Source organism: Mycotypha africana, assembly GCF_025528875.1.
Source record: "Mycotypha africana strain NRRL 2978 chromosome Unknown BDF20scaffold_17, whole genome shotgun sequence".
Classification (NCBI taxonomy): Eukaryota; Fungi; Mucoromycota; class Mucoromycetes; order Mucorales; family Mycotyphaceae; genus Mycotypha; species Mycotypha africana.
This window is the reverse complement of record NW_026515741.1, coordinates 215,928-239,983: the sequence shown is the minus strand read 5'-3', so window position 1 is coordinate 239,983 and position 24,056 is coordinate 215,928. Positions and strand designations below refer to the sequence as shown.

The 24,056-nt window shown below is 39.1% G+C and overlaps 10 protein-coding genes across 10 annotated transcripts; 6 read left to right on the top strand and 4 right to left on the bottom strand.

Annotated features, from left to right (window-relative positions):
• Positions 1-44: 44 nt before the first annotated feature.
• BDF20DRAFT_829763 (uncharacterized protein) lies at positions 45-2,569 on the top strand (the record flags this gene model as incomplete). Its single annotated transcript, XM_053078347.1, has 4 exons — positions 45-107; positions 173-209; positions 387-907; positions 1,505-2,569. The coding sequence occupies 4 exons, from the start codon at positions 45-47 to the stop codon at positions 2,567-2,569; spliced, it is 1,686 nt and encodes a 561-aa protein (XP_052930915.1).
• A 657-nt stretch (positions 2,570-3,226) lies between these two features.
• On the bottom strand, positions 3,227-6,850 carry BDF20DRAFT_829811 (uncharacterized protein; the record flags this gene model as incomplete). Its single annotated transcript, XM_053078352.1, has 5 exons — positions 3,227-4,200; positions 4,357-4,913; positions 5,167-5,312; positions 6,264-6,538; positions 6,616-6,850. The coding sequence occupies 5 exons, from the start codon at positions 6,848-6,850 to the stop codon at positions 3,227-3,229; spliced, it is 2,187 nt and encodes a 728-aa protein (XP_052930914.1).
• A 1,233-nt stretch (positions 6,851-8,083) lies between these two features.
• Positions 8,084-9,200, bottom strand: BDF20DRAFT_901691 (HotDog domain-containing protein). The gene has a single exon (XM_053082817.1). It carries the CDS (start codon positions 8,838-8,840, stop codon positions 8,475-8,477), a length of 366 nt encoding a protein of 121 aa, XP_052930913.1. The 5' UTR covers positions 8,841-9,200; the 3' UTR covers positions 8,084-8,474.
• Positions 9,201-11,657: 2,457 nt separating this feature from the next.
• Positions 11,658-12,381, top strand: BDF20DRAFT_829797 (uncharacterized protein; the record flags this gene model as incomplete). The annotated part of the gene is made up of 2 exons (XM_053078350.1): positions 11,658-11,854; positions 11,946-12,381. 2 exons carry the CDS (start codon positions 11,658-11,660, stop codon positions 12,379-12,381), a joined length of 633 nt encoding a protein of 210 aa, XP_052930912.1.
• Positions 12,382-13,679: 1,298 nt separating this feature from the next.
• BDF20DRAFT_908495 (uncharacterized protein) lies at positions 13,680-15,065 on the top strand (the record flags this gene model as incomplete). The annotated part of the gene is made up of 2 exons (XM_053083485.1): positions 13,680-13,964; positions 14,115-15,065. The coding sequence occupies 2 exons, from the start codon at positions 13,680-13,682 to the stop codon at positions 15,063-15,065; spliced, it is 1,236 nt and encodes a 411-aa protein (XP_052930911.1).
• A 348-nt stretch (positions 15,066-15,413) lies between these two features.
• On the bottom strand, positions 15,414-16,698 carry BDF20DRAFT_840369 (uncharacterized protein; the record flags this gene model as incomplete). The annotated part of the gene is made up of 5 exons (XM_053079382.1): positions 15,414-15,470; positions 15,560-15,651; positions 15,730-15,849; positions 15,919-16,010; positions 16,085-16,698. 5 exons carry the CDS (start codon positions 16,696-16,698, stop codon positions 15,414-15,416), a joined length of 975 nt encoding a protein of 324 aa, XP_052930910.1.
• Positions 16,699-17,903: 1,205 nt separating this feature from the next.
• BDF20DRAFT_908494 (WD40-repeat-containing domain protein) lies at positions 17,904-18,957 on the bottom strand (the record flags this gene model as incomplete). Its single annotated transcript, XM_053083484.1, has 3 exons — positions 17,904-18,141; positions 18,224-18,682; positions 18,758-18,957. 3 exons carry the CDS (start codon positions 18,955-18,957, stop codon positions 17,904-17,906), a joined length of 897 nt encoding a protein of 298 aa, XP_052930909.1.
• A 112-nt stretch (positions 18,958-19,069) lies between these two features.
• BDF20DRAFT_803539 (uncharacterized protein) lies at positions 19,070-19,444 on the top strand (the record flags this gene model as incomplete). The annotated part of the gene is made up of 1 exon (XM_053076443.1): positions 19,070-19,444. A coding segment is annotated over one exon (375 nt), but the record flags the coding sequence as incomplete, so codon positions are not given.
• Positions 19,445-19,548: 104 nt separating this feature from the next.
• Positions 19,549-22,696, top strand: BDF20DRAFT_240548 (uncharacterized protein). Its single transcript, XM_053074987.1, has 3 exons — positions 19,549-20,482; positions 20,735-22,130; positions 22,206-22,696. Exons 1-3 carry the CDS (start codon positions 19,954-19,956, stop codon positions 22,258-22,260), a joined length of 1,980 nt encoding a protein of 659 aa, XP_052930907.1. The 5' UTR covers positions 19,549-19,953; the 3' UTR covers positions 22,261-22,696.
• Positions 22,171-23,865, top strand: BDF20DRAFT_240685 (uncharacterized protein). The gene has a single exon (XM_053074988.1). The coding sequence runs from the start codon at positions 22,257-22,259 to the stop codon at positions 23,742-23,744; it is 1,488 nt and encodes a 495-aa protein (XP_052930906.1). The 5' UTR covers positions 22,171-22,256; the 3' UTR covers positions 23,745-23,865.
• Positions 23,866-24,056: the final 191 nt, after the last annotated feature.

Here is a 24,056-nt window from a genome sequence, read left to right as displayed (position 1 = left end):
AAAATTATCCCATTTCATATCAATAATCACTGCCAAAAAAAAGCATGACAAAGAACAATAGTTACAACGTGCTTGTGGACATGGGGCAAGACAATGCCTATTCACAGGTTCGATTCCATCTCGTCTACCTCTGAATGTATAAGAAACAACAGCTAACCCCATCTCTTATTAGCCAGCCACCATTGAAAGTGATGGATTAGAATTTCAAGGTATGGCAAACTTTGGCCATCAACAGAAGCATCTCCTCTCTCATCACGCCATCTCTTCTTGATAGATTTTTCTTCTAGCCAACATTACAACCCATCCTGTAACTAGTCTACCATTGAAATGAACCTCTGCATTGCCTATACTAACGGACGTGTGGATTTTGTACACTCTCATGCTAGACAATTCACCGTCTCATACTTCTCCTCCTCCTCCTCCTCCTCCTCCTCCTCCCTCAACATCAGCACAACATAACATGAGCAACAGCAACTTTTACAACGACGCATCGCCTCGTGCGAAACGGCCTCTTTGGTCTCTTGACTTTTACTCTCAATTCTTTGACGTAGACACGACTCAGGTCTTGGAGCGATGTCTCAAGTCCATGTACCCTCGAGGCGATTTCGCTCAAGACACACTCAACCATCAGCCCGACCTCTATGGTCCCTTTTGGATTCCCACTTCAGTTGTCTTTACCGTCTTTGTATGCTCCTCACTGGCAGGCTCCTTAGCCGCCTATATTGCAGACAGAGAGTTCTTTTACGACTTTAATTTATTAGGCTTTTCAGTAGGTGTCGTTTATCTCTATGCCTTTTTATGTCCCGTGGTCTTCTGGGCCTGCACCAAGTGGTTTAAATGCGACCCGAACCTGTTGGAAATTATCAACTATTATGGTTATGGATTGACCATTTGGATACCTGTATCGGTAAAGTATCACCGAGATTGGGGAAAGAGTAAAAAAGGGTGGTATCTAACCAAGACCCCTCTACTGCTTTATTATCTAGTTGCTGTGTATCATCCCCTATGATTATGCGAGATGGTCTTTTGTGGGTGTTGCCTGGTTGATCACGGCGATTTTCCTTGTGAAAAACCTCTATCTTGTGATATCCAGAGCAGAGGCCAAAATATCGCGTATCTTACTGTTGGTGATCTTGTTGGCGCATACCGTTTTTGCACTGGTTCTCAAAATTGCATTCTATAGTTATAATTTCTTGTAGATCCCCCCTCCCCATCCTATACAACAAAAGCATATCATTCAACACACCTTTTCAGAAAATATACAATCATTTAAACCATCATCAAAAGATGGCATTGACTAGCATACAGTGTTACTTGTACACTTTTCTTTTTTTCTTTTTTTTTTTTTTTTTTCATTCTTAGGATAAACCTGGGATCACCGTAAGGACCATCTGCCGAAAAAAAAAAAAACCAAAAAAAAAAAAAAAGAAGAGGAAAAAATTGAAACACACATAATTTATCTTTTTTGTCATTATCTATCTTTATCTGTTGGAGCTTTGACAAGATGGCACCTACATTCACTTCTAACCGTCAAAAGAAAATATGGGAAAAGCAGCGAAAGGATCTGGAAGAGAAAAAAAAAAATGCTAAAACATACGTCAATCAGACACCATTTCGTTACATGGAACGCAATTTCAAATCGATTGTTCCTCCACCCGATTTCAGTCAAGTTGTCGATTTCAGTAAAGGCATCAACTTTGCTGAGCAAGGTGTGACAGCCGTCTCTTTGTCACAAGATCTCAAGCAGTTGTCGCCCCTCTTTGGCGACCCAGCTAATGACAACGAACCCTGCACCAACGACGATCCATCAGCAGCACAAGCCTATATCATTAAGAGTGTGCCAGGACTCATCATTATACCACAAGCTTTTACACCGAAAGCGCAACGTCATCTTATTAAAGAATGCCTAAGGAATTATCCTAGAGCACCCAATACATCGAATTTACATACACATTATCATGTGCCTGAGGAAGGCATATGGCCCCTCTTTGAAAAACAAGTCAAAGGCACATTAAAGCCTTCCGATCCTCAATTTTATGTTGCCAAAAAGGCCGTGGTCGACAGTGAGGACGACCATCACGATGATGACACCTCTTCTGACGACGAACATGAACATGACAAAACAAACAACAACAACAACAACAACACGTGTGCCATGAACGCACCGACGGCTTGCTCAGACGACTTTAAACCTATCATTGACGGTCCTAAACCAGATCCTCTGCCAGCTCCTGGTGTTCCCTTGCTGCCTCCCTCTGTTCTCGTACGCAAAATACGTTGGATCACCCTAGGTTACCAATACCATTGGCCCACAAAGACCTATCATCTAGACCGTCGATACCCTTTCCCACCCGAGATTGCAGAGATTACAAAGGCCGTTGTGACAGCTTGTGAAAACGTCGGTGGCAAAAAGGAAGACGGCACAGACGAATGGAGAAATACATATAAAGGAAGCGATTTTGAGGCAGAAGCAGGTGTGGTGAACTATTATCAGTTTAGGGATACATTAATGGGACATGTGGATCGTAGTGAGCTCAACATGGACGCTCCCTTAGTCTCTATCAGGTAAGATCTCGAAAAGCTGTGTGACGCTTGATTTTATTTTTTTTTTTGCCCCCATGACTGAAAACGATCTCTGTTAGTCTTGGACATGATTGCATCTATGTCATTGGTGGACCCACGAGAGATACCGTTCCTGTACCCTTACTACTGAGAAGTGGCGATATGGTCGTCATGACAGGTCCGAGCAGAAAGGCTTTCCATGGTAAGTGCAGAAGAGAGACAAAAAACCAGAGGAGCGTGGCTAACCCCCTTTTAAAACAATGTTAGGTGTTCCTCTCATCATTGAGAATACATTACCACCGTACCTTTCCAATCAGCAATCCTACGATGACGCGCCCGATTGGAAACTTTATGGCGATTACATGAGCACAGCACGTATCAATCTCAATGTGAGACAAGTCAATCCACCCGAAAAAAGTGTTGTATAGACCTGTATCTTCCAATGACACTTTAGAAACATGCAATTCACTGTACTATAGTCTATTTTTTCTTTTCTTTTTTTTTTTTTTTTGTAAAATATGGACCCATTGAGACAAATAAAAAAGCATCATCAGCAATGGAAAAATGTCATGAGAAGGCCATCTCCTGGAAATACTTTTAAAGAAAGCCATGCAGGAAGAAAGCCCTGCTTGAATAGATAGAGAAAGCTTTATTTCCCCCCCCTCTAGTATTCCTTGGGTTGGATCTCCATAAATACATATCCTTCATCCTCTAATGCTCTACGTAAATTCAACAAACGCTTCTGTTCATGCTGCGGTTCACCGGCATACATGCCTACAACCGCTCCACCACTGCCCGGAAACTTGGCCGCACAGTGATGCTGTCTTGCTAATTCCACCATTCTCAGATTTGTCTTTCCTATCACATCATCGCCGTAGATCTGACGACGTAGCTCAAAGTTGGCCGTCATGAGCTCAGCAAACCGCTTCGTATCGTGCGCTTGCAGAGCTTGTTTGGCTTGGTCAGTAAACGAAGCAAACGTCTGCATGGCCTTGATCACCTCCTGGTCACCGTGACGGAAGCGCTCTTTCACTGTGCTGTGTACTTTTCCAGAGTCCTCAGGGTCGGCTACATAGGCTAGCCATAACTTGGGAACAAGAGACACATCCAGACGCTCATACTGACCGTGCCCATGCTGATCCATGAAGGCCTTGTTGAAATCCATATACACTAAACCGCCGTACGCCTGTATCACTCTGTCTTGCAATCCTGCTGCAATGCCCAGCTCCTCCTGTTCCACCTGCAACACCAAACTGGCTTGTTGCTCTAACGGAATATCGACTTGGTAAAACTGCATCAATGCTTTCCATAAGGCCGTAATAATAGCAGAAGATCCTGCTAAACCCACTTGACGAGGAATATTGGTCAAAAATCGCATCTTGAAACCCTGTTGCAATTTATGTTTCGGTAAACGACAATGACGATAAAATACTTTGCAACACGCTTGAAGCAGTCGATCCCCGTGATCGTAGCCGTCAATTTCTGACATGCTGACAAGACTGGCCATGGAATAGAAATACCGTGGATCGGAAATAGGGTTGGACAGGGTTTGAATCGATTCCAAAGCCTTGGGATCCGTATTAGGGAAGAGCGTCACTTCGGCCCAAAAGTTGGATATGAGTAAACTGAGAGTTTTACCTAAAAAAGAACAAAAGCACAGGAACACACACACACAGGCATGAGGTCGATAGGAAAGGTAGAGTGATAGACAAAGAGAGGGTAACATGTTAGAAAGGATGACAGTATGTCCTCATCAAGGAAAAAAATAAAATCCGATGGTCATTGCCTTCATACCATAAAATCCATCACTTGGATTGCCCATCAAGCCAACACGCGCATAGGTTTTGACGTGGATGGGCTCGGTTTGAAGGATCTGATGCTCCATGTGCTGAGAAATTTGATTGTCCAAGCAGTCCATCCACTTGTTTGAATAAGCCTCAAGAGAGAGAGCAGGGTCAACAAAGGCAAAACTATCGTCATCCTCTCTGTCAATGATCTTGCACTGGCTGCTGGTTTCCTCTGTTTTTATTTTGATATAGTGCTCCACATCATGTCGCCAATTTGGCATGGATTCCTTTTCTATATGCTTCTGTAGTATTTGTGTAGAGTCGATGGATGACAGATCATCTTCCAATGTTTTTAATAATGTTTGATCCATTCCAAATGCGATAGCAAGCTCCTTTTCTTCACTGACCACCCGTGTAACAAAATTGTGAGTAGTGTCACGAAATAGATCTTCCAATAAGGATTCCTTTTCTGCAAAAAGTTCAGGAACTGTAATCACTATATCGCCTTGGATCATGTTTCTTCTCACACGATATAAGAATGCAATATCGAATAATACACTAGGACTATGCAAAAAGGAATGGTTAAGGAATTAGCCTTGTGCAGAGCAACAACAACAAAAAAAAAAAGCTCCTTAATAGAAAATAGAGTACTTGACGCATTACCTCGCACCCGTATTTAAAATGTTTTCTCTTGGAAAATCGATACTACTTGCCCAACGTTCATAATGTTTGAAGCTATCAAAGATCTGTCAGTATTCCAGTCGTCATCACCCTCTTTCTCTTATCGCAAACGGATACAGTTGTCATTCAAACTCACTTGTATGCATTCGTCAAGATATAGAGGTGGCTGAATCTTTTCCTTGCCCATTGACAGAACCAACTTAAAACAGGCTTTCCAGAGATAGGTAATAACGCTTTAGGAATACCTCGTGATTTTAAGCAGAAATAATCGTCATACCGTTCCTAATCCGGCCCGTAAGTGAGGAAAAGGCACATCAATTGGACAAAACAATGCATATTCATGTTTACTGCCGTGCCCTTACTTTAACCTCTTTTTCCAGTTGGTTTGGCTCAAAATGAGAGGCCAAAATAACCAAAACTTTTTCTTCTGCTGTACTCATGGTTCTATTCTATAAAGCTTTCAAAGGAATAAAGGAAACCGCTTCTTGGGCTGAGGGTGTGAAGAAAATACAAAAGAAAAGAGATCCATTTCGCGTTTGCCCGTAACTCTATTGAGGAAAAAAAGAAAAAAAATGATGCCCAAATTGGAGGCTATTGAAATCCAGCTGGGGGACGGGATAAAGATTAGATAATGCTAAAAGGGCGTGCAGGGACAAACGGGAAAATTAACCAAATTTTTATTGAATTGAAAAAGATCAGACGAGTAAAAAGTCTGTTTAGAAAAAAACAGACATCCTATGCTTGGCATTATAGACAAAAAGAGCGTTATGAATACATAGAAAATGACATACATTTCATTTACACAAACCCCTCCATTGGTCTATTAGAAGTAAGTGCATTATAGGCCAAGCCTTGCTATCTGTACACACATCATGCATTGCTTTTGTTTGTTCTTCAAAAATGAAAAAAAAGCCCGACTGATCAACTGTTTAAGTTACATAAGAGGCAACTTTTAACGCCGCATGACAGCATCAAAGCGCTGTCCAAATTGTTACTCAATCTATGGAACAATATCAGCATAGAGACACAAAAATAGTCAGTTTTCAACATATAGATATACTTATATTATCGGTGGCAAGAAGTTGACATAGATTACAGTAAAATTACATATCTAAGGAATAAAAGGTATTTACAAGAAGGGTGGCATTTCTATGATTACAAAAAAATGGTATAACAGTGTATATATTACAGACTTTCTTTCAATAATTGGTCTCTACGATTGTACCAACGGACCACTTCCTCGTAAATCGTCCAAGAAATGGCTGAATTCAAAGGTTTTCGAATTAATCTGACACTGATACCATCAAAGAAGCCTATCAGTCCTTCTTCTCTATACACCTTTTTAGCTGACTGTATCATATTTTTATACATCATTGGCTTCAATTGCATACGTGTCTTTAGCATATCAAATGGCTGTGTTGTACATGTGGCTGCTAATCCCGCTACTACACCAGAACTCAGGTTGATCATAGCATTGGCAATCGGTAAATTATGGTTTTTGATGTATTCTAGATTATACATACAATAAACGCATTTGAATATGTCTTCAAATGGAACCTAAATGACTGACCATTGACTTTCTTACCATTAGCTGAAGCTTTACATCCTTCGTAGAAAAACAAGTAGATACCAGCAAAGGGAGCATCTCGAATGAACGTGGCACCATAACCAGCAAATAAACCTCTGAAACCATCTTGATTGATGATGGATCTGAATGCTTCTCCTAGACTACGATAGTTATAAAAGTTGCTCTTTTCAAACAAAGACACTAAGTGAGTGAAAAGATTTCGTAAAAGCAGCCTCCATCCTATCAATTGCATCTAATTTACCTCATATCGCACTTTTACAACTGTAATGGGCATCATGATATAACCCACAGCACCTCTGGCTGTAGAGCCTGAAAGTAAATTTTCCCAACGTTGATTTTCTTTTTCCTTCAGCTTCAACACAGGCTGCCAAGTGCTTCTGGTTTTGTGTAGTATCTCACGAATCTCTGCCAAAGTAAAGAAATAAAGTGCAGATCCAGGTACATTTCTACGATAAAAGACGAATGATGATCAATCTTGCTGCAGAACAACACACTATGTATTATGACACACCCAATAGATACCTCATAATGGTTGGCACAGTGCCTCTCCATAGACCACTTACACCATTACTATGAACAATATCCTTCACAGTCGCATAAATGTTACTGCAGCCATCAAGGGTGAAAGAAAAATAACTTTTAAGTTCTACATACTTTATCCATGGATGGTTCGTTAACGAGGAAGTACACACCTTTTCTGTGGTGAAATCTTCAAGCCTTTCGCTTTCGCTTCTCTCAAAAAAGTCAAGTGATCTTGTCTTTGTTGTTGCAAACGTGTTTTTATAAGGTCAAGAGGTTGAAGTACGGTACAGGCAGCCATACCGGATAGCGCTCCTCCTGTTAAGTGAAGTGCTGGATTCTTTTTAGCATCTACTGACTTTGACATTGACTTTCCCTAAAGCTAATTGTGTTTGAATTGTAGGGTTGATTGTGTTTGGCAATTTAAGAGTGAAGCTGTAAAAAGGGGAAAAAATTAAGTGATGGCTCTCAAACAGGGCTTCCGTGCTTTTTTGCTTTTTTTTTTTCTATTTTTCGTTTTCCAAATGTATTTTTTCTTCAGAGCACGCTCAGGTACTAAGCATTTTTTATGCAGCCAGCAGCTCGCTACAAATGACAGCAGAGGAATTTGAATGTGGTTTTATCCGCAAAACTGACAACTTGGCCATTCACGAGAAGCCTGAAGCTGACAGGTGTGCTGCATTACAGTCACTTCAGATAGTAAAGTCGCTGATTTTGAGTTTAACGTTGCGCGAAAAAAATTGTGCATGTGCAGGCTGTTGTGTAGGCTGTCTTTTTTTTTTGGTGTAGACTGTGTAGTACCCGCTATAAACACGAATTAGCCACACCTTCAAATACTAGACACGTTATTAAGATCACTAGAATCATAATAAAACTTGTACACGTCACCTTGTATTCTAAAGACATGCGTATATTTAATGCTGCATTCTTACTAGATGATAATTTCAGGACCGAGTATTTTTTTTATTATTCTCTTTTTTAAATACAAACATTCAGTTTGCTGTGAACGCTCCACTCTCCAATTTTCAGTGACAATAAAAGGACTAAGGAGACCCATTTCACCTTACGTGGTAGCCATATTTCAACAACACAGCAATTATTCAAATCGTCCTTTATTATTGTTAGCCGTCCGACCATTTTCTACTGAGGTTGCAACTTTACGTTATAAATGCATACAGCTTTGTCGCTTCATCTTTCTTATAGCACAGCTAACCTATTCATGCCAGGCAGTCATTCATGATAAATGCTATTGCTCTCTTTCAAGTTTTCAATGGAGCGACACTTTTATTGCAAATACAAATAATAATTATGAATCCGAGTAACCATGCTCTTTCTTACTACAATAATTTTTCGAGACCCTCTATAAATGTCTTTGGTAGAGCTTGGACAGGCCTTCTGGTATTCGGATCTACAAAAACATGCGTATACCCACCCACAACACAAGCCGTCAGGTTGTCACCTTCAAATATACCTACACGATAGGCAATACTGGAATTCCCTATTTTTGTGATTCTAAGTCCAGCATGAATCAAGTGGGGATAGGATGCAGAGGCGTAAAAGTTTGCTTGACTGGAAACAACCAAGCCGATAGGTTTCGTTGTATTGGTGCTGCATGTATCTAGCCCACAATGTTCAATTAAATACTTATTGATAATACTGTCGAAATAATAGTAATAAGCCGCATTGTTTAAATGACCATACATATCATTATCACCAAAACTATTTTGCTCAGAATCGTTCAAGTCGGGTCAGTATGCATTGCTTTTATTGCTGAGCTTGCTATTATTCTTTACCGAGTTTGTATAGGAAGGAAATATTTGTAGTCCGTTCTCTTTCGAAAAGTCTCTTCATGATGGATGCTGTTACTGTTGGCTGTCGTAGCAGTGTTTAGTTGCTTAACGAGCTTTTTGGTTTCCGTAATGCCCTTATGACTCACTGCTGCTCCATTTGTTCTTTGTCCTATATGCTGAGCGATAAGAGACAACCTTCGTTTACTTCCAGACATTCAATTTAAAAGATGGGATAAAAGGAGCAGGTTAAGGCAAAAGAAAAAGGATAAAATGTTCAGCGGAATAAAGTCAGAATGAGATGAACTTTAAAATGCTCCTGCAAGCATGATACTGTAATCAATGAATTACATAATTAAGGTGAAGCGCGGAGCGTTGAAAAGTTACACTGACTGGGCTTCAGAAAGTTTCTTCAGGCACCGTTTACGGATTTTTTTAAAGTCTATAGGTGGTTTGTTTCTCTACGTTTTGCCCCTTTTCAACATTCTATAAAAAATGACACAAAGAAATTAGGTAGATAAAGAGAAACGAGCTCCGTGCGTTAAAACCTTTGTTAAGTCAGTCATTAGGTTCGTTGGTTGAGAATGCAGCTGTTAGCCCTAATATTTTTGATTTTGTTGATGCTTATAATTGCCTTACTGCTGTCTGAACTTAATGCTTAATAGCTTACATACCGTCTACTATTATCGCGGTATGTAAAACTCAAAGTATGAAGGAGTATACATAAAACAGTGAGAGACTATATCAATATGATGGTTTACCGGAGGCAAGATATATCTATCTAAATTGAGAAAGTTTAAAGTGAATTATGCAGTAGAAAGAAGCGAAACTAGGCGTGCTAGCCATCTGATGTATTGAAAGCACAAGTTGAACAACCAAAGAAATGTTCATAATTACAACATTACCAGTAGGGGGAAATAAACCCTTGCTGAGAATTAGATTGATCGCTCTTATATCAACTGCCATTCCAACCGAAAGCGAGACTCTGGAGTGAATAGAATATATATTATCTAAGAAGCATTAGTTAGTAACGGACAGTTAATTCGAATTCCTGCTGTAAAGACGTAGACATATGAGCATCGTACTCTTTTTCATAATGTCAGATGCAAAGAAAATAAATCTAGATCTTTCTTTAAAACGCCTCAAGGGAATCATGCTCAAATTATTCAGGTAATAGTCGTAATAGGATCGTACGTTACACATATACTATGATTCTATAGACCAATCTATGCAGTATTATATTACACACTACCTTAACTCGCAACCTTTGAATTTTACCTATCAGACGTTTGGCAGCTGGTATCGGCAGAAAGAAAATACCTTTAGGAGACATACTACATATATGAAAGGTTTCCATTCAATTCCTCCTTTGCCTTGAGAGCGTTCCGACTGTCAAAAACTAAACTGCTATTTCAACATACACGATGGATTGACACATCATTTCACTGTTAAACCTCCTGGTTTTTACCAGTACCCCAATTGCATTTAATCGATACAGCCTATGGTACCTCGAAGAAACCATTTATTCTATCCGCTTTTTTTTTTCATTACTGACATCCATCTTATCCAAATATTACTAATACCAACGTAGAGTTTTCGATCATTTATCTGTGAGCATCTTGTTTATTATGGCATTAGTAGTGCTCAACTACTTTCCGTTTCTAACACATTACTTAGCGTTATCAAGTGGTCACTTTGAATTCAATCAAAAAGATTGGAATTTATCTTATTGTACAATATCACAAAATTCCCTGTTTGGATGCTTTTAAATATTGCTGAGGTGGTATTTTCGCCGTTTTCCAGGCAATGTTAAGACGCCATTGGCACATTATATTCATAGAACGTTCACATCGCTTTGAAGTTTGGCTTACACTTACAGTAATATCCGTCCCACGCTCTCAATCCCAAATTTTTCAGGGCAATACTACTTCAGCATATTTTAGATAGTGTATCCAAAGACAAATGCAAACTTCCTAATCATTCATTGTGATATTTACTGGGCAATATGGGTAGCTTATTATCAATCAGCTTTGCATAACATTCAACCTTCCCCTGTTATTTATAAATATCAGCTTACCACTACCTAAAGTCTTTTTCCATCTTTGCAACTGTTGCGGGAAGCAACATGCTTGATTATTTTGGAGGCTTAGAATACATATTCGATTTTCAACCTTATGTCCCAACCCTCAACAATATGTGACTAATTTATCATTTTATCAAAGGGAAACGAAAGAAGAAATAACCTCCTTAAGTTTGTGTAGCGCATCAACTTTCTTTGTTTTAAGTTTTTTTTTTTTCACGTTTGCAGGTAGTGAGCGTAAATGAAAAAGCTTAATCACAAGGCTCAAGTTGTCTATGGACAGAAAGCGGCTTACAGATTATTATGGGCCTACTGGACTTGGTAAGTATAGCAATCAACTGTTTGTATCATATCAGAAGTCAGGCATTCCGAGTGTTTATCAATAATGTTGAAAGAATCATGAAAGACGGTCTTCTGTTATGAATCTGTGTTTGAAGCAGCAGTTTGAGGTAAAATACGTGGTGTGGTACCTACTTGATGAAAACAAGTTTCGTATTGAAATATGATATATCTGTAACAAGTTGGGCGTATGAGAATACAAAAACAATTCAGAAATATAAAATCGCAACATTTCAAGGAGTTTGTTTGCCACAAACATCTTTTCTTTTCACTCTTCATATTCTCTGCTTTTCATTTACTTCATCCGTTGTGTGATGTATTTATCTCAAGCACAAAAAGAGCCGTCCGTTCACTTTGTAAATAATAGCTGGTTGCCATTTTACGAGCAGCCGTACGAAGCACAACCACAATTACAAAACAGCATCAATATAACAAATTCGAAATATGCAAAAGATATCAAGCTATACAAGACCGAATTTTGTAGAAACTGGACAGAACTAGGGCATTGCAGGTATTCTAAGATTCTGGAAACATGCATTTATAAAAATGAAACCTATTTTCGGAGCGTACAGTTAGTAATAAAGGTTTCTTTTACATTCTAGATACAATAAAAAATGCCGATATGCTCATGGAGAGGGAGAATTGCGAGTGGTTCCTAGGCACAATCGCTATAAAACGCAGATTTGCCGTGCTTATTTTGGAGACGGTACCTGTCCTTATGGTATTCGTTGCAATTTTATTCATAATTCTCATACACCACACGGTTCTGGCAGCAATAACGATAATAGTAACAAAAGTCTACCTAAAAGAAGAGATAGCATCGGCTCTTATAACAGCACAATAAGCAGCTACAGTAGTTTCAGCAGCAACAGCAACGAAAACAAATACCACTGTTACTTTAACAAGAGTCCCCACAACTACCAACAACAACATAACATGATGCTAAATAGCGCAAGAGAGTACTTCTTAATGAAACAAGAACAGCAACGATTAAAATTGGCGGCTGAAACTGTATACTCGGTAACGTGGGGCTTGTAACACGATTAGCATGCAATAATAACAAATTCAAAGAGCCTTTCGTTTCGCGTTTTATTTAACTTTATCCTTCTTCTTAACACATAATGCTACCCTACTCGATTCATTCTACTATAACTTTATGCTGCAAATACATACTAGCTATTTAATTGATTATTTATTTACCTCTATATTGACAGATCGGTATTATCACTCTTTTACATTACAAGCATAATAAAGCGACCCTCACTTCTGAAACTATGGCAACATTGAACTGTTCCCTAAGAAGTTAAAAATAACTGTAACAATAACTGACATACTGATCACCATAATAATAGCGTAAGATGGCATTATCCCGCTAAAGTTTGAAGTTAATTAGGTGAAACTTGAATCCTTCACTATTTGTACCAGTAGGGAAGTATTCTCTTCTAAAAGTAAGGTTAGGTAATTCCCAATGACTGTACCAGAAAATAATAATCCTATAATAAGAATTATAGGCATGGAGCCCAATTACAGTTAGGCTTCCTTGCATATCAGTCCTTAATCTCGGTTGCAATCGGCATTAGTCTAGAAAGATTTAACCTCAAGTGGACTTTTTCACCAGAATGTCTCAGTAAGACCCTTATTGTTTCCATTTTTGATCCGTGTCAAGGGAAACCATCACCCGTTGTTTTTAGCTAAAGGTCTACAACGACACTTGGGTTTGAGAACACCCGTACCCCTCTCCCGAATGCAGTATTTCGTGAAACGTTTGGGTGTCAAGTTGGTATTACCAGCTTAATCACACTATCGCCTATCAAAATCAATGGTGACCCTTGTTCCCTTCGAGAACCATAATCTTACATAATAGAATTCACCCAAAGATTTGTTTTCTCTGCATATCTGATAGCCAAAGTGGGCCTTTTAATTGTAACCTGGGGAAGCAACATTCATCTTCGGCTGCATTGTTTCTGTCCAACGTTACATTTACGTATTTTCCAAAGGTTAAAAAGAAGGATTAGCATAAGAAAATCACTTTAACAAAAAGGACATCATTCTTTTTTTAACAAAGACCCTTTGAAGGATATGGAAAAGGACCCTTTGCAATCTTTTTTCCGGAGAAGTGCCTTTGAAGCTAATTTAACAAAACTCATGCTTTTTCCAGCGGGAAATAAAATTGCGTAATCTTTTTCTGAGACATCTGTTTATAGCAAAATTGTCAACGCTGGTATCATCAACTACCAAGGTATAAATAATGTACGCATATGACTGACTTTACCCATTCTCGTTTGGTTCTTCTTTTCCCAACTTGAATATTTAGTTAGATATTAATTTCAAATAAAATGCCATCTCCTTCTAACGGCGGTAAAATTACCAAAATCATCAATGCTCGTATCTTGCGCGATCACGAAATAGTCAACGACTCGTATCTATGGATTCAAGACGGCAAAATCATTGATGCTTTCAATTCCTTCTTCAAGTATAACAGAGAACCCGACGAGATTATTGACGCTCAGGGCGCTATTGTTGCACCTGGTTTCATTGATTTACAAATCAACGGCGCATTTGGTATTGACTTTTCAGATTATAAAGATCCCGAATCGAAATTAAAAAAGGATATCGCGACAGTATCTAAGGGGTTATTGCAGAGTGGCTGTACTGCCTTTTGTCCAACTGTGGTCACTTCCGCTCCGGAAGTATATTCAAAGGTAATTCAATGTTTAAAGTGTATTCAAAGGACAAAAGCTGTGCTTGTGGTGCTAACTCATGCTATCTAGGTATTGCCTTTATTGCAATATCGTCCTGGAGATGCTAAAGAAGGTGCAGAAATTCTTGGTGCTCATTGTGAAGGTCCATTCATTTCTACTGAAAAGAAGGGTGCTCACAATCAAACCGTCATACAAAATGCCAAGGATGGAATTGATGCGCTAGACAAGGCTTATGGTCCCGAACTTAAGAAAGGCGGTAAGGCTGTCCGCATTATGACAGTGGCTCCCGAAATCGAAGGTATCTTGGACGTCATTCCCCAACTTGTTGATCGCGATATTACTGTTTCTATCGGCCATTCAGCTGCCACCATCAGTCAAGCTGAAGAAGGTGTCAAGGCTGGTGCCACTTTTATGACTCATTTGTTCAACGCTATGCGTCCTTTCCATCAACGTGATCCTGGTATGGTAGGTATTCTAGGCGCTAGTGACTTACCCGAACCTAAGCAACCTGAACGTCATCCTTTACCCTCAACCACCTCGCCATGTCGTGAAAAAACAGATCCTCGTCCTTTCTATGGTATCATTTGTGACGGTGTTCACGTTCATCCCAACTCTGTACGCATTGCTTACTATTCTCACCCTAGTGGTTGTGTTTTGGTAACTGATGCTCTCTCTGCTGCTGGTTTACCTGCTGGTATTCATCGTTTGGGTGGTCGCGATGTTGAAGTCCGTGGTGTCAGCGGTGCTTATATCAAGGGTACAAATACATTAGCCGGAAGCACTATTTCTATTGATCATTGCGTTCGTAATTTCAAGAAATTTACAAGATGCACAAACGTCGAGGCTTTAGAAGCAGCCACATTGCATCCTGCCCAATGCTTGGGTATTCAAGATAGAAAGGGTACTTTAAATCCTGGAGCAGATGCTGATATGGTTTTCTTGGATGATGATTTAAACCTTAAGAGAGTGTTTGTACGCGGTGTGGAAGTTGAATTAAAGGAAAGAAATGCAACTTTGTAATGAAAGATAATCCAAACACATTCAACCTTTCACTACTCCTACCATATTGATGTTAAAAAAAAAACCAAAACCAAACCATATTTTGCAAAGCATAATTACAAAATAACTTATCATGGCATTTCCCAAACATTGTAAATAAAACTTCATGACCTCTTCATAATTGTACTCAAGCGTATTTTGCACGTTCGGCGGATTGTTTGCAAGTGATTATATTGTTAGTATATGTGTAAAACTTTGAATATGTGTATAAAATATGATATCAAAGGAAGATCAAGTGAGTCTAACACTGAAGCCAATATGTTACTGATATATGAAAAATTCTCGATGAAATGATGATGCGCTGTTCTCTCAAACCATGCTTTCTGTTCTCGTCAAAGCAATTAATCTACGATCCGTGTACCCTGACTATGAAAAGCAATCGTTTTAGCACTGAAAGAAAAAAGAAAAGAGGCAGAAGAAGTCGTTACATTCTCCCAATATTATGCTTCACTTACGCTAACCAAATCTTCTTCTCTTGGCACTCTCATTTGTAGCATTGTATTACTTTTTAAACTTTGCTGTAAAATTCTTTTTAGAGAGTCATCGCCTATTGCGATGTTAAATTGGATGATATCAATAATTTATGTCTCATTCACTTGTATATTATCTTCACTTCCAAACTTACGATTCAATAGACATTTCCATAATCCATCAAAACCTTTATACTGAAGAACCATACCAGAAATGGCGGCATCTTGAAAAGAAAGCCTCAACCAAGCAATCATTGGCTCAATGGTTGCCTCCACTATTATAGAATAAATAAAATGATAAGTCCATTTGTAATACTAACAATGAACTGTTCAACGATTTTTACAGGCGAGTTGAAAGTATACTACTCTATTGAAAGTCAAATGTGTCACTTCTACAACTACTCCTACTGGTGGTTGAGGCTGTACCGCAGGTTCGCTGCACAGTCGGGAATTAAGGTATCAGTAGACTTTGAATAACTCTTTTTATCATAAATCGCATATCTCCCTTACCGAAATTGGGCGCTCATGTTTTGTTGTTGCTGTCTTAGTTGCTGCTGCTGTTGTTGTTGTTGTTGTTGTTGTTGCTCAATCTGTTCTTGTTGCTGTTGTTTGTAAGAAGGTTGTTCTGCTTTAATTTGGATAGCCTTTGCAGTCTCTCTTTCTGTAAGGGTTCCACCAGTGGTAGGTATGTTCGTTTGTACATTATTCCCAGCCATTGAGTTATCGCTAAGACTGTGAGTTTCCACTGACTCTGTAGGCTGCTTCGGAGACACTGGTACTCCATTATTATTCATCTCAACTTTTACTGTAGTTGAGTTCTTCTCAACTGAAGTTTGTAATCGTGCACTGGATTTTGCGCCATTCCCGACCTGGTTTCGTGCTTGGGAGGCAGTTGAATTCTCTATCACCGAGCATTGCGATGGCAGAAGCTGTTGAGAGGGGTATTGGGCTTGAGACTGTGCCTGAACTTGAGCTTGTTGAATCTGTTGTTGTTGTTGCAATTGTTGTTGTTGCTGTTGAATTTGACTGTGAACCAAAGCGTTCATTCCTTCAATTAACTTCCTCACTTCAGCCAAGTCGTTTGCTGCTGCTTCTGACGCTCTATCTAGCATCAGGTAGTTCATATTGGATATTTCAAGATTCGAAGATTTGGATAAACAGAGCTATGAAATAATATGGAAAGATTGATGGATGAACAAAAGGAAACGACGAAAAAGCTTAAAAATGTAAAAAATGAATTTCCGCAACGCACAGTCTTAACAGTGAAGAAGTTGCAGTCGCACACAGCGTTTTGCTTCATTAAAACACCAATAAAAGTGGTTACCAATCTCACAGTGAATGAAAAGTTGATATGCTGTATTAAACGTTAGGATATACGTTTCACAGTGTATGTCCGAAGACGGCCGTATTATACAACAAGGTACGGACCTAAAAAAACTTTAAAATCAAGGTACGAGCTATGAATTTCGTGGCTTACTCGCTTCTGAATCCTATCTATTAAGAGTCTGTATGTTTCAAGTAAGTATACATTGTCATCTCTACCACAATTGTATTATTAAATATAAATAGGGCAACATTCATGTAATTATATGAACCTTTTAACCATCCAATCAACCGTACAATTTGTACAATGTCTGAAAGTAGTATTGTAAGTATCATATCATTATTCCACATGTGTAAAACAGTTTTAAGTAACATATGAAGAGCATTTGTACGCTGGATATATAAATCATGCTCTGAGCACTTGCCATTTTGGCTATTTCTCCATCAGCTATCTTGGTGCAGAAATCAACAATTGTACCCCCTTTCCGCATCAGAAAACCATGCGTAAAACCTGGATACATCAAACCGGCCCAAAAGCCATATCGAAGGGCACTTAAAACCTTGAAAAGTGGTTTATGATGTTTGGGATGAGTAATTTCATTATTGGCTGTTCTTTTTCTAAACGAAAAAGAGGTCAGCAACATCAGTAGATGAAACATAACTTTGCAATAGCTTTCGAAAACAGGCAAAACAAATGTTGCTATCCTGCATGCGATCAACGGATGTTTCTATTAAAAAGTATGAAATGAATGAGGCAGAGGTTCAAAACTGCGTTGAAGATGAACAGGAATCAATAGTATCTATTTATGGTCCTCATTCCCTCAATTATTGAAAGCTGGATAAAATTCTACATTGGGAAGTATAATATAAGAAGCCTTTCTAATCTAGTTAAAAGCAACCATATTCATAAAAAAGTCGCTTGCAGCAAATGCTACGTCTGACTGGTAGTGTTTAGGTTTTTCTTTTGCTTCAAAGGGTGATAATAATTTTATTTTATTCTGCTTCATTAGCCCCAGATATGTATCAGACCATCCGAACCTCCTGATAACATAGCATCATTCTCAGGATGATACGCTAAAGCTGAAGATACACCTTTGTGGCCCTCTAATGTTGACAAAACATCTCCCTCTAGTACATCGTAGACAAAAATCTTTCCATCTTCCGATCCTGTAATTGCTACAGCGTCTGAATTGGATAGTATAGATGCTAGCTTGTATTCCTTATGCTTATGGCCACCTTTGAACCTAATGATTCGTCAATTATTGAACTGAGTCAAAACTGATGTTGTTACATTAACACACTTTTAGTCAAATGCAACACACTTACTCGTTTAAAAGTTTTCCATTACTTTTATCCATCAACCTCATTGTGTCATCTAACGAGCTAACCAATATGCAATTGTTATCCTTTGATAGTCTGGCGGATGTAATGGCAGGTCCTATATAATCTTCTTTTAATTCTCCCATCCTAATATCGTAAGTGCGTAGCTTTCCATCTGCACATCCTGCGACAATTTCTGGTCCTTTGACCTCTACAGACATAACACTATCTTTACAGTCTTCGATCACTTGAATAGGTTGGAAATTCATTGATCTCAGGTCCCACAGACGAATAGTAGCATCAAATGATCCGCTCACTACAACGGTCGATTCGTCGTTGAAAGCGACCGAATTCACCCTTTCCCAATGCGCTGTAAAACGCCGTAGAATTTCGCCTGAACTCACGTCCCAAAGCAAAACTGTACGGTCAACACCTCCACTTACAATTTTCCCGTTATCGTTCGATCTAAGCAAAAGTAAATGGTTAACTTGCCTATCTAAAATACAAACACCGTATATTCATGTTTACGTAGAAAGTTACACTGCTAAGCCAAGCACATCTCGTCCGTGACCATTGTAAGTATGAATCAAAAGTCCTGTTTCAGGATTCCATAAGCGAATCGATCGATCGCGACCTGCCGATAGGCAATATTGACCTGATTTATTATAACATACATCGTTAACAGGTCCTTTATGACCTTTCAAGGTTGTCAAGATCTGTTTTGGGTAATTTGGTGCCATTGGATACTTTGAACTTTTAAAGAAAATGCAAATGAAAATAGCTGAGATTTGGTGCTTTTATGCACCTTTTTGTTTCTTTTTTGATCAGCTGTCAATTTTTGTCTCGTTTTATATGAATCGTTTGTCCTTTCGCAATTTCCATCAAAAACATTTCGGTCCTGAGCAAAAACTATATTGGCAAACATTTCTCAACCCGAAACAACAAGAACAACAACAACAGCAATGGTACTATTTTGACGAAGAAGCAGAACAAGACGACGATGACGAATATGCTGATCCGTTTGATGAGGCGGAATATCGTGTTGATGCTGACGATCCACAACGACAAGAGGAGTTTCGGCAACATCATTTAGAGTCTAATGAGTTAAATGTCGAAGACTTTGAGGAAGAAAGCTTAAATGCAGATGATTCTGTTGCATTGCAGTTTATGTCTGAAGAGGCTCTTGAAGTTTTTCAATTCTCTGAGAATTTCAGAAAGCAGAAAGAAGAAGAGGCTCAGCGAATCATGGAAGAAGAACGAAGAGGAGAGGAGAACTGGCAATATGATGAATCAAATGTTTTAAATAGTGGGATATCAGAACCGCCAACTACTTGCTTGGTATTAGTGAATCAGCAAGACAACATTTACAGTAAAAGCGAAAGTGGAAGGCAAATAAGACTGAAAGAAGATCTATTGAATTCAAGCTATTTGGCTTCTTGTCGTTCTCGTACCACGACCAGTGTTGACGATGCACCTATCGTGCTTTGGCCCGTAGTTCCGTTCAAATTATAAATTCCGCACGGATACAGCTTTCAAGAAAGATCTGCTCTTAAGCATGTATTTGGATCTGTGTACAAAGCAAATTTAAAAAAAGCAACGTTGTAATTGATCCACCTCTTCCCATTGATGCTCCTTTCTTTCATTTTATCTTTCTTTTCTTCTTTGTCTGCATCTCTTATTGTGATATCCCTTTTCTACATTTCTTTGCAATAAAATAGTATACCTCGAAGGGTTCAATGTTTTCGCAAACAGCCTTTTCTTCCATCATTCCGTACGGCTGGCCTGCCATTTTCGTGTGTGGCCCTACTGTCTTACTTGCGTCCTCAATTGCGCTCTTCACTTTGTCTATTGTACGCTACCGTAGCCAAATTTTGAAAACAGAACAGCAGATACAAAGGCCTGTCAAGAATACTAGCTTATCAATCTTTTCAAAATTTATCATAATCCTTTGCTGCTTCGTTCTTTTCACCTACATAGCGGACGCTGTTGTCATCATCACACACGCCATTATAACCCCTAACAACACTAATGAAAACACCATTACAGTTGCAATCTTCTCCTACTATATTATTGCATCATGGTTCGCTTGGGTGTTTAACTTAATCTCATTCATAGTCAACGGAAAGCGGTTAAAGATGCAATCAGATGATCATGCTTCGTGGATACAACAGCAAATATTTTGGATTGAAGTAATCGGTATCGATTCCTTGGTTGGTTGGTGTTGGCTTTCTTATGGTCTAACATTGAAACCAGGAGAACAACCAGGTATGTGCACTGTCAATAAATTCAAGGGGTAGGGGTAGGGGGGCGGTGATGAGCAGCATTTTATACGTAAAACATTGTGAATACAATATGTGGCGAAATTTAGGAGTGCGGGAATGAGAGAAGTGATTAGAGTTAAGCATCGTTCGTTGAGCTCCCAATGTGTTGATTGAAGCAACAAGTCCGATACTGCAAAAAATTAACTCTTTCTGTACTTGTGGTCGTACCAACTCTCTTTTTTTTTTTTTCTTTCAGGGACTGAACCTTCCTCTCCTAATGCTGCCTATGATCATTTCCTTTTCAGTATCTTTGTGGTTCGCTATGTGGTGGAAAGCTTAATTCTTTCTGTATTCAGCATGAATGTGTGGATGAACAATCGCCGCAGTCGTACCACCCATAACAATGATGCAAGTTCTCCATTGTTGTCGTCCAGCACAGCCACGAATGCTAAGACATCCACCACGGTTTCAACCTCGAAGACACAATATGGTGCAATTACGAAGACAACAATTACAACTACAACAACCACAACCGTCAAAAAGAGAAAGAAGAAGACTCCTCCATCAACTTTTAGAAGCTTAGCACAGAAAACATTGCATATTTTATTACCTCGCAAAAGTTCAGAAGGATTCAATTTCAAAATTTATATACTGGTTCTTCTTTGTTTTTGTGTCATGGCACTTGGGTTTATAGTGAATCTATGGGCTCCATGGGAAATAGGTCATATTATCGATGACTTCAAGCAAAAGCAACAAGAGCCCCAGCCATCAGATCCCGATGCTGGGGTATTCGATTCTATATCATGGCAGCTTATTATCATTTATATTGCATTAAAGTTCGTTCAGGGCAATAATAACTCAACCAACCTGTTGGAATCATTCATTCAAACAAGGCTAAATATACCTATCATGAATCATATCAAAAAGGAGATTATGTCCACAGTACAGCAGCGTAAGGACGACAGGACGCAGCAAAAACCATCTTCTACGGATGTTGCCGCTGCGGAGACGAATAATGGCAGTACTGGAGTATTCACCAACAGTAACAGTAAGCGAGATGAAGACAAACAACTAGAGGACGGAATTGTCATTCAGCGCGGAACCAATGCAACAGTGAAGATCTTAAATCTGTTACTGTTCCACATCTTTCCTTTCTGTATCAACGTGATCCTGACTTCCTTGTTCGTATCATACATTTACGGTCGGTACTTCGGTATTATCATTCTTATTACTATGTTTACATATTTGTGTGCAACACTTTATTTGTCGCAACATCACATTTCTATTGATGGAGAAGAAGAGAACATTGGATTGAACGCCACTGGCACAGACGTGGAACAGACTAGTAGTACAGCTTCACCACAACCATCAGGCAGAGAAGGTGACACTTATTTGTCAGATATTACCGAAGTAACAGCTGCTGTAGCAAGTCATTCTGTCGGAAATACTTCAGAAGAAGAACAAGCAGATCTGTTGAATGCCCCACCCTCGTTTGCGCTTAATTTAGCACAAAATATGATAGTTACAGGAGGCTTGCTTGTAGGTTGTCTTTTATTCGCTTACGAAGTGGCCAGAGGCCGATTAAGCCCAGGTGATTTCGTTGCTTTCAACGTATATTTAGTACAACTATGTGTTCCTGTACGTTTGCGATTGTATACATAGTCTAAGCTTTATCATATTCTTTCCCAGTGTATACTTTATTAACAAATTTTACTGTTTATAAATAGTTACAATGGATTGAAATTTGGTACAGAAGTATACAAACGAATGCAAAAAGGATGAAGCATATGTATACTATAGTAGATAGCGGTGATAATGAAGAATATGAAGAATACGAGGAGGAGCAGCAGCTAGTTTCAGTAGAAACATTTGAAACGATTGCTAAGCCTAAAATGACTGTTAACTTTGAGGAACAGAATCAAAGCAAATTTGAGGAAAATGTTGGTACAGATGATAAGGAAGATGATAACCGAGGATTTCCAGCAAGTAGTAGCTCCTCTTTCATTACTGCTAGAGACATTGGTTTGTACGGTAGTAGGCCTGCTTCACTGGTAGAAAGAGAAGGTACGGTTACTATCAATCCTCAAATCACGCAAAGTACAGGAAAACGGCAGCGTGCAGCTTCTTCTGACCCTACTGCTACAGTCTCAGCGAAGGTGGAAGAAGTACCAGTTGCTCCACAGTATATCGATAAGACGCGAAAGTCACGGAATCTCGAAAAAGCTGCTGCAGAAAATGCAGGAAATACACTGCATGAAACTGGTAGCTTACATCGACCAGTTATAACAGCAAGCGATACTGACTCCACTTCTATACCTAATGGGACGGCTACTGTGAACCAAGAGAAAGCCCCACTGAAGGCAAAGAAAATAATAGACACACTACGACAAACTCCATCAAAAGAAACGGTAGAAACATCAAAACCATTTTCTACCCTTGATTTCGGCGTTTCGAGTTTAAAACCAACAGAGCATCTATCAGATACATTACAAGACAACAACTCTCAAGAGCTGCAAACTCAGATAACAGACAGTGAAAGCTTTACATTTGTTGCTGCTCCAAGCTGCATAACTGTAACTCCTCCGTTACATATCATACCCAGCCCCAAACAAAAAACGTTATATCAACAAGCAGGTCGATGGCTTGATACTCTTCACTCTCTCGGCGCTCCGGCTCCTTGTGATACTAATGGTATTAAGACATCCTCTACCGCTGCTACTACTGCTGTGCAGAATGATGCCAATACTCTACTTGCAGGAGCTAAGCAACAACCTCTGATTACTGTAGTGGATAGTTTCAATTCTTCTGACCATGTCATTATTCCCACAGCAACTACCTCTACCGCTACCGTAACATCATCCACAACAGCTACAACAGCCAGCTCTGCCACTGCTATCATCACTCATAATGTTCTCAATCGCTCTGCTGTAGCAGACTCCTTGAAAGTTAAAAATATTATCAAGATGGAAACCATTGAGGTTGAAACAGAGGATAACTCGAGAAATGACACTTCTAAAACAAAATCTAAGAGAAGAACGAAATCAGAAAAGCAACAGTTTAAGAAGCCACCGACTCAAGCAAACCTGTCTAAACATCATCATCAGCATCATCATCACCATAGCACATCTGATAGAAAGGTCGATATCCAAGTTATAGAAGTAGTCGAAAATTTTGGTGTAAAACGAAAACCGGTTCCTCAAATTATAGAACCAGCAGCTAGGCAACAGCAGGTGGAGACTGTTGAATTGCTACTAGATGAAGACTGATCTATCTTTCGCGTAATCAGCAATTTAGCGCATAGTTTTACTGTAAAGTTACAATAATATATGGCTTATGATTTCTAATAAAGTAAAATTATACATTAATCTGTCTTTCACAAAACCGGTTGAAGTTGTACTATATAAATTTCTCGACAGTTATCAATGAATACGTTCCTAAACGGACTGTAATTCCTAAGCGTTTTGAGATGAAATATATCTCATAACGCAAAAAAAAAAAATGCATAGGTTGTTACGAGAATCTATTGAACATAGTTTGCTTCAGTTTAGCTGCAGCGTTATCACTGGCTGTCAGAGCCA

What these genes read in the sequence shown, in the direction of transcription:
- BDF20DRAFT_901691 (XM_053082817.1), bottom strand. Translation starts at nt 8,840, where the DNA reads ATGTATGGTCATTTAAACAATGCGGCTTATTACTATTATTTCGACAGT.
- BDF20DRAFT_240685 (XM_053074988.1), top strand. Translation starts at nt 22,257, where the DNA reads ATGAAGCATATGTATACTATAGTAGATAGCGGTGATAATGAAGAATAT.
- BDF20DRAFT_240548 (XM_053074987.1), top strand. Translation starts at nt 19,954, where the DNA reads ATGTTTTCGCAAACAGCCTTTTCTTCCATCATTCCGTACGGCTGGCCT. An exon ending in GAAACCAGGAGAACAACCAG is followed by an intron (nt 20,483 to 20,734) that starts GTATGTGCACTG and finishes TTTTTCTTTCAG; the next exon opens with GGACTGAACCTTCCTCTCCT. An exon ending in GTTCCTGTACGTTTGCGATT is followed by an intron (nt 22,131 to 22,205) that starts GTATACATAGTC and finishes GTTTATAAATAG; the next exon opens with TTACAATGGATTGAAATTTG.